Raw genomic sequence first — 13,775 nt, 5'->3', positions numbered from 1 at the left:
AGTGTTTCCCTAGACTTTTATTTGTTATTTGCTGATAAAACTACTTGTCCAGATGTTTTCCTCATTTCTATTATACTTTTATATATAAAGGAGAAAAAGAATAAGGTGAGGGCTAGGATTGAAGTTACTCCAACAATGATGTAGATGCTACGAAAGCTATGAAGATGTAGTCTACTTGATGTTACATTAGATGCAAGAGGCTCAACACATGCTTCATTCCCAAACCATTTGTTCTCAATCTTATTCATATGGTCTCCTTCACTAAAGTTAAGGACGGCATTAGAAATGTTCTCTAGCATGGGAAAATCTTTTGCAAACACCTAGACAAGAGAAGGTATATAAATCAGTAAAAGGAAGATTAACACTAGATAGTGATAAATAAAATATTGATATTTTTTCTTGTTATTCTAATAAGAAACAAACCCCTAAGAAGTACAACATTAACATTAAATAGGAACACCCAATTGCTAATTTATAACAGATAACAAATTAGAAACATTTTCCCATTTAGTAATGAAAGCATGAAATAATTGCAAATGAACAATTTAATAAAAATATAAATTTAACCATAAACTATTAATTATGTTTTCCTTCTTACATATTTGGTGCATCTTGTTGTAACCAAAGTGGTGAGTCGATAAGCTACCTTTTTTTGACTGCCGCTTGTCATATTCCCAAAAAGTTCTTTAAGTTAGTGGTAGAAATGGGTTTTCAATATAATTTAAAACTAATGTATCATTATGTCATTCTCAAGAGCAGTCATTATCTTGAAAGATTTTCAAGTACGCATGTGAAATGAAGAGAATTTACCTTCAATGATGAAGAACTGTGTTATAATAAAAGAGCATAACAATAGTTAAGTTTACTTCCTTTTCACCTATTCTGTTGACACAAAGATTTTTCCTTTATTGTATATCTACTAATGTCCATTTTAGATAGGACAAGGCTTAGTTGAGTACTTTATAAACTTTTGAAAAATATCAATTTATGCATCATTCCATTGATATATCTTGGGTTTCTAGTTATTAATGCCTTAGAAGTATCTTAGAGAGAACTGAGCGACTGAATAAAATTATAGAAAAGTTAAAGGTTGAAAACAAAATTTGAACTTGGAGTGTTGGAAGAAGTGGCAGGAGTCGATGTAGTAGAAGGAGAGAGAGAGAGAGAGAGAGAGACATACAAAGCCAAAGCCTCCTGTTCTGTATGTTGGTCCAGCAATAGTGAATTGGCGACAATACTTAGAAAGGAAGATATTAATGTATGGGATCTCATCGACAATTGCAGAAGCACTTCCATTTGCTAGAGCATATGCATATTCTTCTAGTGTAAAAAGCCTCCTGAGCCTTGATTCTTCAAATCCCCTGCTCTTTAGAAGATCAAACACAAAAGATCCATCTTGGTATCCAACATACTTTCTATCTCTATAAAGAGTGTCCAAATTTTTTACAATTGGTTGTAATTTCTCAACAGTTAAAATAGAAGTTAAATTTGCTGTATAACTGCTCACAAGTATGAACACAGCAAAAGTCCACAGGCTCACAATGAATCTAGAATAGTTGCTCTGGAGCTTCTCCTCTGTAGTACAGAAAAAACAGTTCTGTGAGTTCCTTTTCCATACAAACTGAAAGATACATAAATAAATGATAGGATAGACACATAAGGCACTGTTATATGCAAATCGAAAAGGTTGAGATCAATTAAACTTCAAATTATTGTGTAAGAACATAGAAGATATAACTCTAGACATGAAATATACATAACATTATCAGACAACCAAGGCATCTATGTTGGAGGATTCCTTTCCAGAGATTACTCTCATCTCTGCAGAGATAAGAGCTGTTTCCAAACTTAAAATCAAAAAGTGATACTAAATTTCAGTAATCTTATGAAGATGGAGTAATGTATGAAATAGGAAAAATAAAAAAAGGTTGAAACTTCACTCAAATACTGAGGACGTATTCGGTTCTATATAATTTTGGTAAACAGAACATATTTGGTTTTATTGATACTTGCAAAACTCTGTAATTGGCTTTCTTGTACTATATTCATGCATGCTCATCAAATAATTGACACTCAAGATAACATAAAAAGGCTCTAAATTAATTAACAGTTAAAACAATTACATAAAGAGAGACAAAAACAAAATTTTGTGCCGAGCTCATGGCTCAGCAACCCTTCACCTTGGAATTAATTAACAGTTTTTGGTTACTTGTTAAAGATATTTATTTCTAATTAATGGATAAAAGAGAAGCAAGATACCATCAGTTATACTAGCTCAATCATAAGAAAAAGTTAAAATAAACTTACGATTTGAAAAAACATATATAGAAAATGAATATGACAAGATCTTCCCCACCAGCTCTGAAGTTGTGCCTTGGAATTCAGGGTTTTTCCCATGCTCAAAGATCCAAACCAGAAACCCCTTTAAAACAATTATTGAAATTGTGGTCAACCATAGTTCTGTTGTTAATGGCTTCATGAACCACTATAAACTCCCAGTGTCATCATCTTCCTTTATAGGCACAACCATGCGAACCCCAGAGACCGTATATGGTTGAGTGAAGCTTACATATTTTGATCTATTTGCTAAGATTGTTATATCTCCAATAACTGCATCATATACCTGCTCATGTTCTCAGTCATTAATTTATAAATGAAGAAATTAGAAATGAATAACTCGAATCAGCAAAAACTAAATAGAAAATAATGATAGTTTTATTAGCTCACCTTGTGATATACTTGTTGTATAAGTTCATTGTAATCTCCTTTAGGATCACCATTCTCATTCTCATATGGAAAAAATTCATAAGAGCCTGTATATTTTATGCTTTTCATAACATTTTCAAAGACCTCATATGAAAAACCAGTCACAATTTGCTTCTTATCATTGGAGCTGCGACTGATGTTGATGAATTCAGGAAATGTTGTCTTAACAGGAACTCCAATTTTCAATACTTTGTCACTGGAAGTAGTATCTAGTACTGATCTGGCCTGTTGAACAACATGAAAGTTTTTTCCAACTGTGTCAATTGAACTCAGACTCCAAAAGAGACCATCCTTTGGATTCCAATACCCAATTTTCTGGATTTTCTCTTTCACATTAACTTTCTCAAAACTGGAAGATTGTAACTCACCATTCACCAAATGAATTTCACCACTTACGCCATTTGTGTATCTAGTTTTTTTGATATGCTTCAAAATTTCTGAACCCATCTGAGTGACACTCATGTTAAACAAATCTGTTGATGATGAATTATCTTATACTTTGCTTTCTGAGAGTAGTGGTGACCATGGTGGCTCTCCATTTAAACACAAACTAGCTCTATTAACTGCTTTTGCAGCCACAAATGTTGCATCATATGCCCATAATCCATACACATTGAGCTGCAATCTCTCCTTTGAGTGATCTTTTCCAAATTGTTTCCTCCATTGAGCCATAAACCTTCGATGTGGTCCGGATAATGGCACACGAGTCTTAATGCCTATAACATCATTCATGGAACTGAGCAGAGAAGGTTCCATGTATCTCATGAGATCTGTGAGTCCACTCATTATAATCCATTTATACGAAAATCCAGATGATTTCATCATCCCCATCTCCTTGACATGTAAGAAAAATTGGCTACCAAGGGACAAAGATAGATGAACAATGAAGACTCCTCTTGTGCTTTTACCTCCTAATTCGCACAAAATATCCTCAATCTCTGACCCTTTCATATCATGGTGCAGCACAATTCGTCGAAGAACATGAGTGCCAATTTCTTGAAGGCCATCAATAAGGTATGGTACTGCTGCAGTTCCACGATGGGTATTATCATGGATAAGAGTTACTTCTTTGTATTCATAAGCTTTGAGAACTGCAGCAATGGCTTTAACTTGAGATGAATCATTTTGAGCGAATCGGATGAAATAAGGGAATTGGGTGGGAGAAAGAGAAGAGCTAATAGTAGAGAAAGATATGATGGGTACATGAGCCATGCTCCCCATCTTAGCCAAAAACTCTGCTTCTTCAGATGTTTGAGGTCCAATAATTGCTTGTACTCCAACATTTTTAATCAAATCCAGTGCTGCATAAAATGTTAATAGAGTTTTTAATACTAAAAGACATGAATGTGTAGATAGAAAATTCTTTAACAGAAAAATATAAGAGGCATTAAAAGATTTCTGGCATCTCTTAAAAGTGTCAAATAATCAAATAATTTATAATTGTACTTTTTCTTTTGCCGATTTAGTATATTACCTTTTCTTTTAATGAAGGTAAAGTCCTATTATTTCACATGTGCAAAACTGTGTTAGACAATGACAATTCTTGAAAATGACAAGATAATTAGTATACTTTCAAATTATTTTAAAAATCATTTTTTACCCATGATTAAAAAAATTGAGGAATAAAACACAGGGGATGCAAAAGGAAGTTACATGTTCTAAAAACACTTATAAAGAAAATCTTGTAAACTAAACGTCAAAAAGATTCACAAACTCGAGAGGAAATTGTACTGAGTATAGATTCTCTCTAAAAAATTGTGGAATCTCGATTCCTATTTTGGATCCACACTTGAACTTCATTCCTTCATATAATTTATTCTTGGGAGAAAGAATACCATCCGATCGCGCAATGCATGCCTCCCCTATGCCCAGACATAGGGGTGCGTGTAATGACCGCCACACCCCTTGGTAACATTGAATTGACTAGGAGTGTGGTGGTCATTTTGCATGCCTTTGTGTCTGAGGGCAGGGGCGACATGTGCTGGGCGACAGGGTCGCGTTCTCTTAGCCTTATTTTTTATTGTAGAGTAGGCTAGCTCACATCTGTATTTTTTTTATTAAAAGAAGGGGTCAGTAATGAGTTGGTGTCAGGATTATGGGTGAGACTGTGCAAGTTTGGCCTAGCAAAATCAAGCCCACCCAGAGCCCGCAATAAAATTTTCAAGGCTGTTGCAATGTTATATATATCCAAAACTACGTATTATAAATATGGGAGAATGTTTTCTGCGTGGGATGCAGGGGCCACGCCCACGCCCATGCACAACAGGGACTGAAATGACCACCATGCCCCCATGTATAGCGGAAATTCCGCCCCCTTTTGTGCCATCGCGTGCGCTCTCATTGCTTGGCATGCACGGCATGGCCTTGCATCCCACCCAGAAAACACCACCCCTATAAATATAAAATATGTATACAAGATGTGGATCATGAATTTAATATACACCATTGATAAAATATATTAAAAAAATAATTTATTTTGTATAAAAGATAATACAAAAATGACAAATCAATGTCAGACGATTCAGACCTGGCCCACCCTGAACCCTAGAGAACCAGTCTTAGACTGTTTCTTGATATCCCAGCCCGACCTCAAGTCAACCATGGTTTGGTTGCAAAATCCCTAGTTAGACTCATACCTAAATGTGTCAAAGTTTTAAAAATTTTTTTTTTAATTGTCAAAGGTAAATATTCATTTGTCAATTACTTGAACATGTCCATCAAAGATCTAGACTCGGCACAGATTCCTATTTTTTGAGAATTGACTTTGAACTGTTCTCCTTAGATCCAGGCCAATCATGACCTCATCTCAGGCAATTAGTTCAGTAGGGCCAGTTCTTCGACGGTCTTCTATTAATTGACAAAGTTGAATACTCGTTTAGTTCCTTGATTCAATAGGCAAAGTTTTTCTATTTGTCAAAGTCGAACAGTTCTTTTCTATTTGTCAAACCTGTGTGGCCAATGGTCTTAAAGTCTAGATCCCTCGGCCCAACCCGTGAGCTGCCTTTTGTTTGAGTTATATAGTCACAACATGGTTTTAGTGCATGGTATCCGGTCCGGTACGGTATTGATTGCCTTCAAAATCCATATGATATCGGCACAGATTAACTGTATCAGACAAACTTATCCCTAATTTTTCTTAAAAGATAGGTTTTTTTTTCTCACTATTTTACCCTTTGTCGGTACTAGTTCCCTGATAAGGTATCAGTATTGGTCACCTTCAAAATTGTGCAATATCAATGCATCGGGCGATCAGATATCAACACCTCAAACCATGATTCACAATGAACTTACTAGACTTATAGCAATTTTAATTCTTAGAACAAAAGCAACATTGACCACAATTCCAATACAATGATTGAACAAAGGAAAATGAAGAACTTTGCTGTTGGTGTATACATTATAGAAAAACTTTACACATTCTAAGAATGGGAAAAAGAACATTGCTTGGTCATGTGGTTCTTGTACCCAGACACTGGAGTGCAAGAACTTATCGTCCCGCCCCCTATGAAATCAAAAAACCCATCCATTTTGATACCTTGACATTCGTTCTCATTAGCCCCTGTGCTGATACAGGGACTACACAACCAAGCAACGATCTCTTGCCCCTAAGAAATATAGATTCATGACTTGTCAGCTCAAGTCCATCATATCCTCTACTTTTTTACTTTGTTAACACATAGATTGATGATGTGGCAAGGACAGTATCCTAATTATGTATGGAATTTTCTTATCATGTCACCATCCTCAATGGTTTGTGTTGAAACAATTGTTTGCATGCATGCCAATAAAAAAAAGCAAAAAACAAAAATGAGACAAAAATCATGATGAGGCAATGATTGATTTATGTTTCCCGTTTCTCTCTTGAAATTCAAAAATTTTTAAGTTGGAAATAAAATATGTTTTCATATCTTTAAGTCAGACGTAAAATAGGTTTTCAAAAATAATTTGAAAGTGACGATGAGTTATTGCCTTACACATTTTTCGAATACACATGTGAAAGGACAATATATACCCTCATTAGACAAAAAAATGTCTTAAATTGAGATGGGCAAAAAAGTAAAGTTACAAATTAGTAGGTGTTAACAAGAAAAACCCAAAATAAGAAAAGGAAAAATGTTTAAGTTATAGCATCATAGAGATTAACAAGTTGTTAGAAAAGCAGGTCATTTAACTTATAGTTCTATCTTAAACTTTAAATTCTTTCAAAAATGGATCGATGTAGAAGACATACCTGCAGACGCGGCATTAACAGCATCTCCTCTTGAATCTCTCACATGAAGAACAATCTTTGAGTTATAATTAGGATGAACTGCATAGAAATCAGAGAGTGCCATGGAGATGCATCTTTCTGCTACCTTTCCAATCACTGAATCTAAACAACATAAAAAGAGAAGAATGAAACAAGGTTGGGTTGTTGGAATTGCAATCTTGAGCTACTGTTATGAAAGCAGAATGAAAATAACTCATAAAAAGAGAGAAGAGAAGAAAGAAAGAGAAGCTTTTATTATTCTTCATTTCTAATGTCATCACTAATAAGTTCTAAACAAAAAAAAATGGCATTTTGAAAACTTCAATCTTGAAATCAAGTTTTATATATAGTGTGGTGTGTCTCTCCCTTCAGATTTTATCATCCATGAGAAATTTCGAGTTACTTTCATGTGAAGAGTTGAAATTTTTGAAAATCTCATCAAGGTACAACAAAGTCACGTGTAAACTTTAGACATCTACTTATCATACAAAGTTTGGGATTTTATGTTTGAAGTCAATGAGATTAATTGGACGGCAATAATTGTAAGATTTTATGTTTGAAGTCAATGAGATTAATTGGGAACGTGTGTAGAAATTCCCATCCCAATATTAGAAATCAATGTTGGGAACGTGTGTAGAAACATCAACACGGGTGAGATTTTTACGTATCATTAGGGAATGGACGATTATTTCACACCCCTTTGTGTGCCCAATGTTAGAGTGGAGATTTCTTTCTATGCCTTCTTAGACAATGAGCAGCGAGACCAACATTGGCACACCAAAAGGTGGCCGGTTCAGATTGGCCTGGTCCTGAGTAAGCCCGTGGCAGCAGCGCGGGGTCGAAAACATGCAGCACACCAAAAGGTGGTTGGAGCTTGGCTGGCAGCCCCATACTGAATCCCTTTGTAAGAATGAAAATATATATCTAGGTGTCACCACAAATAGTGACAACAAAATTTTGTCACCACTTGTTACATTACACATGGGCATGTCCGTATGTGTGGGTGGGGTTTAGGTGAACGAGAATGTTACTTTCATCTCACAGGAGAAATTTCAACCAAGAACAAATTAACAAGAGCAAACAAGAGCAGGAAGTGGTATATATATTTTATATGTTTTAAAATATATAAGTTTTAAAAATATCATTCTGTTCTTTGTTTGAATTTTTTTATTTGATAGTGTGAGTTAAGCAGCAAAGTATGCTACTTTTAGTCTACATCGGAAGTGGAAGAAAGGTTTCTCATGTTTATAAGTAAAGATTGGAACCAAGGGGATGAGTTTTGGAGAGAGGTATCTCCCATATAAGGTGAAGGGTAGGTTGCACCGAGCCAGGCCGTGGTGGTTGTGGGTTTGTTTGTGGGTTGAGCTAAAATGAATCTTTTTATTTTAACTCAATAGACACCTATATGTACATACACACCCATACACAAAGACACCTATACGTACAAAGGGTATATCCATACGTGTAAAGGTACCTGTATGTATGGATTATCATCCTCTCCAATTCCTAAAGCTCGGCAGTGCTGCAGTACTAGCTAGGTGGGGATACTGACACATGGCAGCTCAGACATCCAACGGTCTGAGCTCAACATAGTCAATGAGCTAGCTTGGACCGTTGGATGTTCAAGTTGCCACATGTCGGCATCTCCACCTAGCACTGGCGCATTACCGAGCTTTAGGGAATTGGAGAGGATAATTTTTCCTATATGTATAGGGTGGCATCCATAAACATTCACATCATACCTGTACGTATAGGTGTATGTTCATCTTTAAATAGGGGTGAAAACTAGGGCTGCAATAGGGTCGAGTTGGGCCGGGCTTTATAAAACCTTAGCCCAACCCTAAGTCCCCCTTAGCTAGGCCCAGGCCCGACTCGGCCCTGACTCAAGGCCTGAAAAATCCAACCCTAACCCACCCTTAGGTCGGGCCAGGCTGACCCTGATTGGCCCCAATCATGGGGAGGGGTAAGGGAGATGCATGGGTTGGACCGTTGGACTGAGCTGGGAAGAAAATTATCAATTTTAGGTAAAATAACACAATAATAAAATGTTTATATTACTTATTATTATATTACATAACAAAATGTGGATGGCATTTAAAGCTTAATATATATATATATATTATCAATATATTTTATAGTATAACTTAAAACAGGGTCGGGTTGGGCCGGGCAAGGCTCAGCCCAAAGCCTCAACGCTGACCCGACCTGACCTTAACTCAAGGTTAGAAATTTCCAGCCTTGAACCGCCCTTAGGGCTAAGATATCTCAGCCCAGGCCCTGTTCGGGCTCAGGGCAGGCCAGGACAGGTTCTGGCCGACAGGGCCAAACTTGCACCCCTAGTGAAAGCCAAAACAAAAAATCAGTATTGCATACTTGGAGTATTTTGTCTGGACCTGCTCTCTCTATCACCTTCTGCTGTTGTCTGCAACTACAGATAGTATACCAACCGTATAAAATAGAAGCAGTGTACCAGTGTCTTCTAACACTATTTACAACTACTTTGTTGCTATGTTTACTACTATTGTTCGTAGCGTTACAATCGTTTTTCAAGCAAGCATTTAGTGGTCCTAGCCTTATTCTCCCATTTTAGTCGAAGTCTCTATGCATAAGACATTTGATTAATGGTTGAGTTATCTTGGAGGTACAGTATGAGAAACCCCTATTGCACTTATATAGGGATCGTTTCAGACCTGAAGGAGAACGTCTACTTTGGATGCGACTCAAACAAATTTTCTGTTCATGGGGAGGAGAGAGATAGACTCATGGGACTGCTAGCGTAGGTCACACTCTTGGACATATATCTTTTTCCCTTAAAACGTATATGAGTGATTCAAGTCCTTTTGGATGAAAAGAGTGATTTTGGCCGTATTTACTATTTTTGCCATTCAAGGGTATTTTGGTCATTTAAATATTATTTTGTTGTTGCAGTTCATTAAATAATTTTCATTTATGTTTAATGACATATTAGGGGTAATTTTTGGCACCTAAACCCTTTTCCTAAACCCTTTTCCATGTATTTAGGGCATCTTAGGGTTCTTTTTTTTTTTTTTTTTTTACAATTTTATCCTCTGGGGGCATTTTTAAAAAATTTCATGCATGGTTTTTGCAAAAAATTTACAAAAAATTATTATGTTCCGTATAATTTTTTCATTTCATTAGAACTTGTTTTAGACATTTCTTGCATTCAAACATAGTTTTATGCATTTTTTTTTTCTTGCATCTTGGCCCCAAAGAGTTATTTCGTCATTTTACAAATCAATATTCAATTTCACCATAAGCTAGCTAGATGTTGCCTTTTTTTTATCATGCTAAACCTGGATTAGGTGTTTGAATATTTTTTAATTTGGCCTCAGAGTTATGTTTCAAAATTATGGTAAAATGCATTAACTAAAGCAAACTAGAATTCATAATGTAAATAAGTACCTACCCTAGGGTTAATAATTAGGTTAAGTCTTTAATTTTAACTAGCTTAATTAGATTCATAAACCTTAACCAATATAAACTAAATCTTCCAAATTATATTAGGTTCATAACATGTATAAATAACAAGTATACAACAAGAGTATGGTCTAGGAAGACCAGTTTTGGCTGGGCATTCTAGGGTTGTCTAACACCTTCCCCAAGCGTAACTTGACACTTAGCAATGATTTGGGTAGTCTTGCCATTGAGTTTGGAGTTAATTTAGTCTCCCTCCTGCAAAGAAGGACATCATTTATGGGTCCTAAACCCCAATCAAGGTAGCGACTCCCCTTTCTCTTTTACCTACAGTCACCCCGTTTCTCTTTGATGTTCTTAAAAAATTTGGTTTCGATCAAATTTGGATTGATCGTGTCCATCAATTCTCAATCAAAGGTTTATTGTATCAAGGAGGGAAACATCCCTTGGATTTTTAGGCCAAAAATGGTGGATGTATAAGGCTTATCTTGTTGTGCAATCACCACTATGGGATTGCTTGAGGACAGATCGGGAGACTACTTCTCTTCTCAAATATCAACCAGAAATTGTGGCAGACTGACCCCTGGATAGTATTTTAGGGATAACTTTGTACTAGAATATGAGTTTAAGGTGATTCAAAATGGATTTTGAAGAAGACAGAAAGGGCTACGACTTTGGCTCTTTAAGTTTTTACAAAATAAGAACAGAAAGGGGTGATAAGGGGCCGTGATGTGAGGGTCACTGCACAGATCCGAATCAGCTGAGAAACTAAAAGAGAAAGTTTTAGAATTCGGTGTGGATAAGGTAATGAAAGGAAAATGTTATGGGTTTGGTATGGGGTTGGAAAAGGTTTAGATTAAAAAATAAAAAGAAATATAGAGATGAGAAATTAGGGATGCAAGAAGCTTCAAGAGATCTACTCTTCTAGGTGGATCTTTGAAGTGAAGCCCTTCAACTCTTCAAGGTTGAGGTTGCAAACTCTTCAAGGCTGCACAAGGAAGATCTTACTCTTCTAGTCAAGGGAAACTCTTCATGGTTTCTTTAGAACTATTCTAGGCTCTCATAAGATGCAACTAGGCAACTTGAAATTTCATTCAGAAACTACCATGGAATCCTTACAAGCAACATAGATAGGCTTTTTATAGGCAAATAAAGAAAACCTTAAAAGTGACTACAACATCTCAACCCTTAATCTTAATGATGTACCAATGGTTGAGATTAAAATAAGAAAATGAACCCAAAGCATAACATAGGGGGCTGCACTTTGCATTAGATGCTTTTAGCTTTTGTAGTCTTCAAAGAATACTTTCTTGGACCAATGTGAACTTTGTAATTTTCAAAGGAAGACTCTTGGGAGAAGTAGTTGAAGGAGCTTGGACCAAGAAAATCTTTGGGAGAAGGGTTGCTACATCATCTTTCCACTAGGGTAATTGAAATCATCATCAAGGAGGATGCCACATCATCTTCCACCATTAATCCTTCTATATATCAAACCCTAAAATCTCCTACGATATCTCAGCCGCCGATTCCAATTGAACTTCAATGATTGAGATTAAACTATTACTTTGCATATAAAGACTAAGAAATATTAGTCATGGGCTTGGGCTTTGATGCGATCTGATCTCCTTGGAGACTTGTGAATATGGGCTGGATGCACTTGGGCTGCATCATTCCCTCCTTGTAAGAAAGAATTCGTCTCTGAATTTGAATCTTCATCATTGCTAGAGTCTTCCACAAATGGTGTAAGATGGAGCACATTGAAAACATCATGAATCTTCATGTGGGATGGAAGCTTGAGCCGGTATGCATTGGGGTTAATGCGTGCAAGAACTTCAAGAGGTCCAAGCTTTCGATCACTAAGCTTGTAGTAGCTTCCCATGGGGTGACGCTCCGGTGGCAAGTAAGCCCAAAAATTCATCGGGTTTAAAGATGACCTCACGATGCCGTTCATCAAAAGCCTTTTTGTAGAGCTCCATCTTGTCTTGAAGCTTTTGATGCACACTTTCCTGGATTTGCCTCATTTCGGAAACAATATCACCAACTTTTACAATTGTCTTTTCTGGAAATGGGATGGGTGAGAGGTCAAGAGCCGTTTTTGGTTGTCTCCCATAAACAATTACAAAGGGACTATAACCCGTGGTTCAATTCATCAAAAAATTAAAGGCAAACTTACCAAGATATAACTGATTTTCCCAAGAGCGGGGATTGTCATCGATCAAGGTCCGCAACAAGTTTCCCAATGATCGATTCACTACTTCGGCTTGGCCATCATTTTGAGGATGGAACATCGTACTAAATTGTAGTTTGGTGCCAATGCTTTTCCACAGTTGCTGCAAAAAATGACTAAGAAACTTTGTATCTCGATCGAAAGTGATAGTCTTTGGAAGACCATGCAATTTGTAAACTTCTTTAAAAAAAAAGTTCGGCCATCCGGGATGCATCCATTACTTTGCAGCAAGGAATGAAGTGAGCCATCTTTGAAAATCTATCAACCACCACAAAAATGGAATCCATACCTCGAGTGTGCGTGGCAATCCAAGGACAAAGTCCATAGATATGTCTTCCCAAGGAGCTTGTGGTATGGGTAAGGGTAGGTAGAGACCCATATTGGTGTTCTGTCCCTTACCTATTTGGCACTTTCGACACTTCATCACTTGGCGGTGCATGTCTCTCTTAAGCTAGGGCCAAAAGTACTTAGTGGCAACTACGAGCCCGCTTGATATCCTTACAAGAAACAGTTTCTGGTGTTTTTCTGTTCTGAGAAATGGAAAAACACCTAAAAAGTGCTTGATAACGAAGTGTTTTTTGTGACTGTTTTTGGAAACATAAATCAAAATTTATGCTCCCTGGAAGACTTTTGACAGAACATGTTGGACATGTTCTGTCGTTTCTTGGCTGAAAATTGGAAAAGTGTGCCCGATAAAAACATCCTATATTCGTGAACAAAGCTCCAACCTCCATCGCTGCTCTCACGAACAAAGCTCCAAGGAACCTCTGTTGTCCTCCAACCTCCATCACTGTGAAAAAATGAACAAACCTTCAAGGAACTTGGTGTCTTCCAACCTCCATCGCTGCTCTCACACGAGTGCTCAAGTGAGAAAAACCAACAAGCTTTACAAGGGGAAAACGGCAAGCTCTGATCTGCGAAGAGAGAGCAGAGTTGGTGGGTGTGAAGAATGTGAAGGAGCTTCCCGGGATGATCTCGTAGGGGATATATACGATATCACAAAGGCATTATAGAAGAGGTTTTATCGTCATGATCTCAGAGCATTCACCATTGCCAAGAGTTCTTGTTCGGGGGTTCCGTTGACTCCATTGGACAGAG

The 13,775-nt window shown here is 36.9% G+C and overlaps 2 protein-coding genes across 2 annotated transcripts; both read right to left on the bottom strand.

Annotated features, from left to right (window-relative positions):
- Positions 1-17: 17 nt before the first annotated feature.
- On the bottom strand, positions 18-6,736 carry LOC122659202 (glutamate receptor 2.8-like). The gene is made up of 5 exons (XM_043854340.1): positions 6,723-6,736; positions 2,728-3,257; positions 2,308-2,623; positions 1,181-1,575; positions 18-320 (listed from the first exon to the last, which is right to left on the bottom strand). The coding sequence occupies exons 3-5, from the start codon at positions 2,477-2,479 to the stop codon at positions 18-20; spliced, it is 870 nt and encodes a 289-aa protein (XP_043710275.1). The 5' UTR covers positions 2,480-2,623; positions 2,728-3,257; positions 6,723-6,736.
- On the bottom strand, positions 3,259-12,368 carry LOC122659201 (glutamate receptor 2.2-like). The gene is made up of 4 exons (XM_043854339.1): positions 12,108-12,368; positions 9,389-9,443; positions 6,998-7,138; positions 3,259-4,067 (listed from the first exon to the last, which is right to left on the bottom strand). The coding sequence occupies exons 1-4, from the start codon at positions 12,366-12,368 to the stop codon at positions 3,259-3,261; spliced, it is 1,266 nt and encodes a 421-aa protein (XP_043710274.1).
- Between the last annotated feature and the right edge of the window lie 1,407 nt (positions 12,369-13,775).

This window comes from Telopea speciosissima, chromosome 4 (assembly GCF_018873765.1).
Source record: "Telopea speciosissima isolate NSW1024214 ecotype Mountain lineage chromosome 4, Tspe_v1, whole genome shotgun sequence".
Classification (NCBI taxonomy): domain Eukaryota; kingdom Viridiplantae; phylum Streptophyta; class Magnoliopsida; order Proteales; family Proteaceae; genus Telopea; species Telopea speciosissima.
This window is presented reverse-complemented; position numbering and strand designations above follow the sequence as displayed.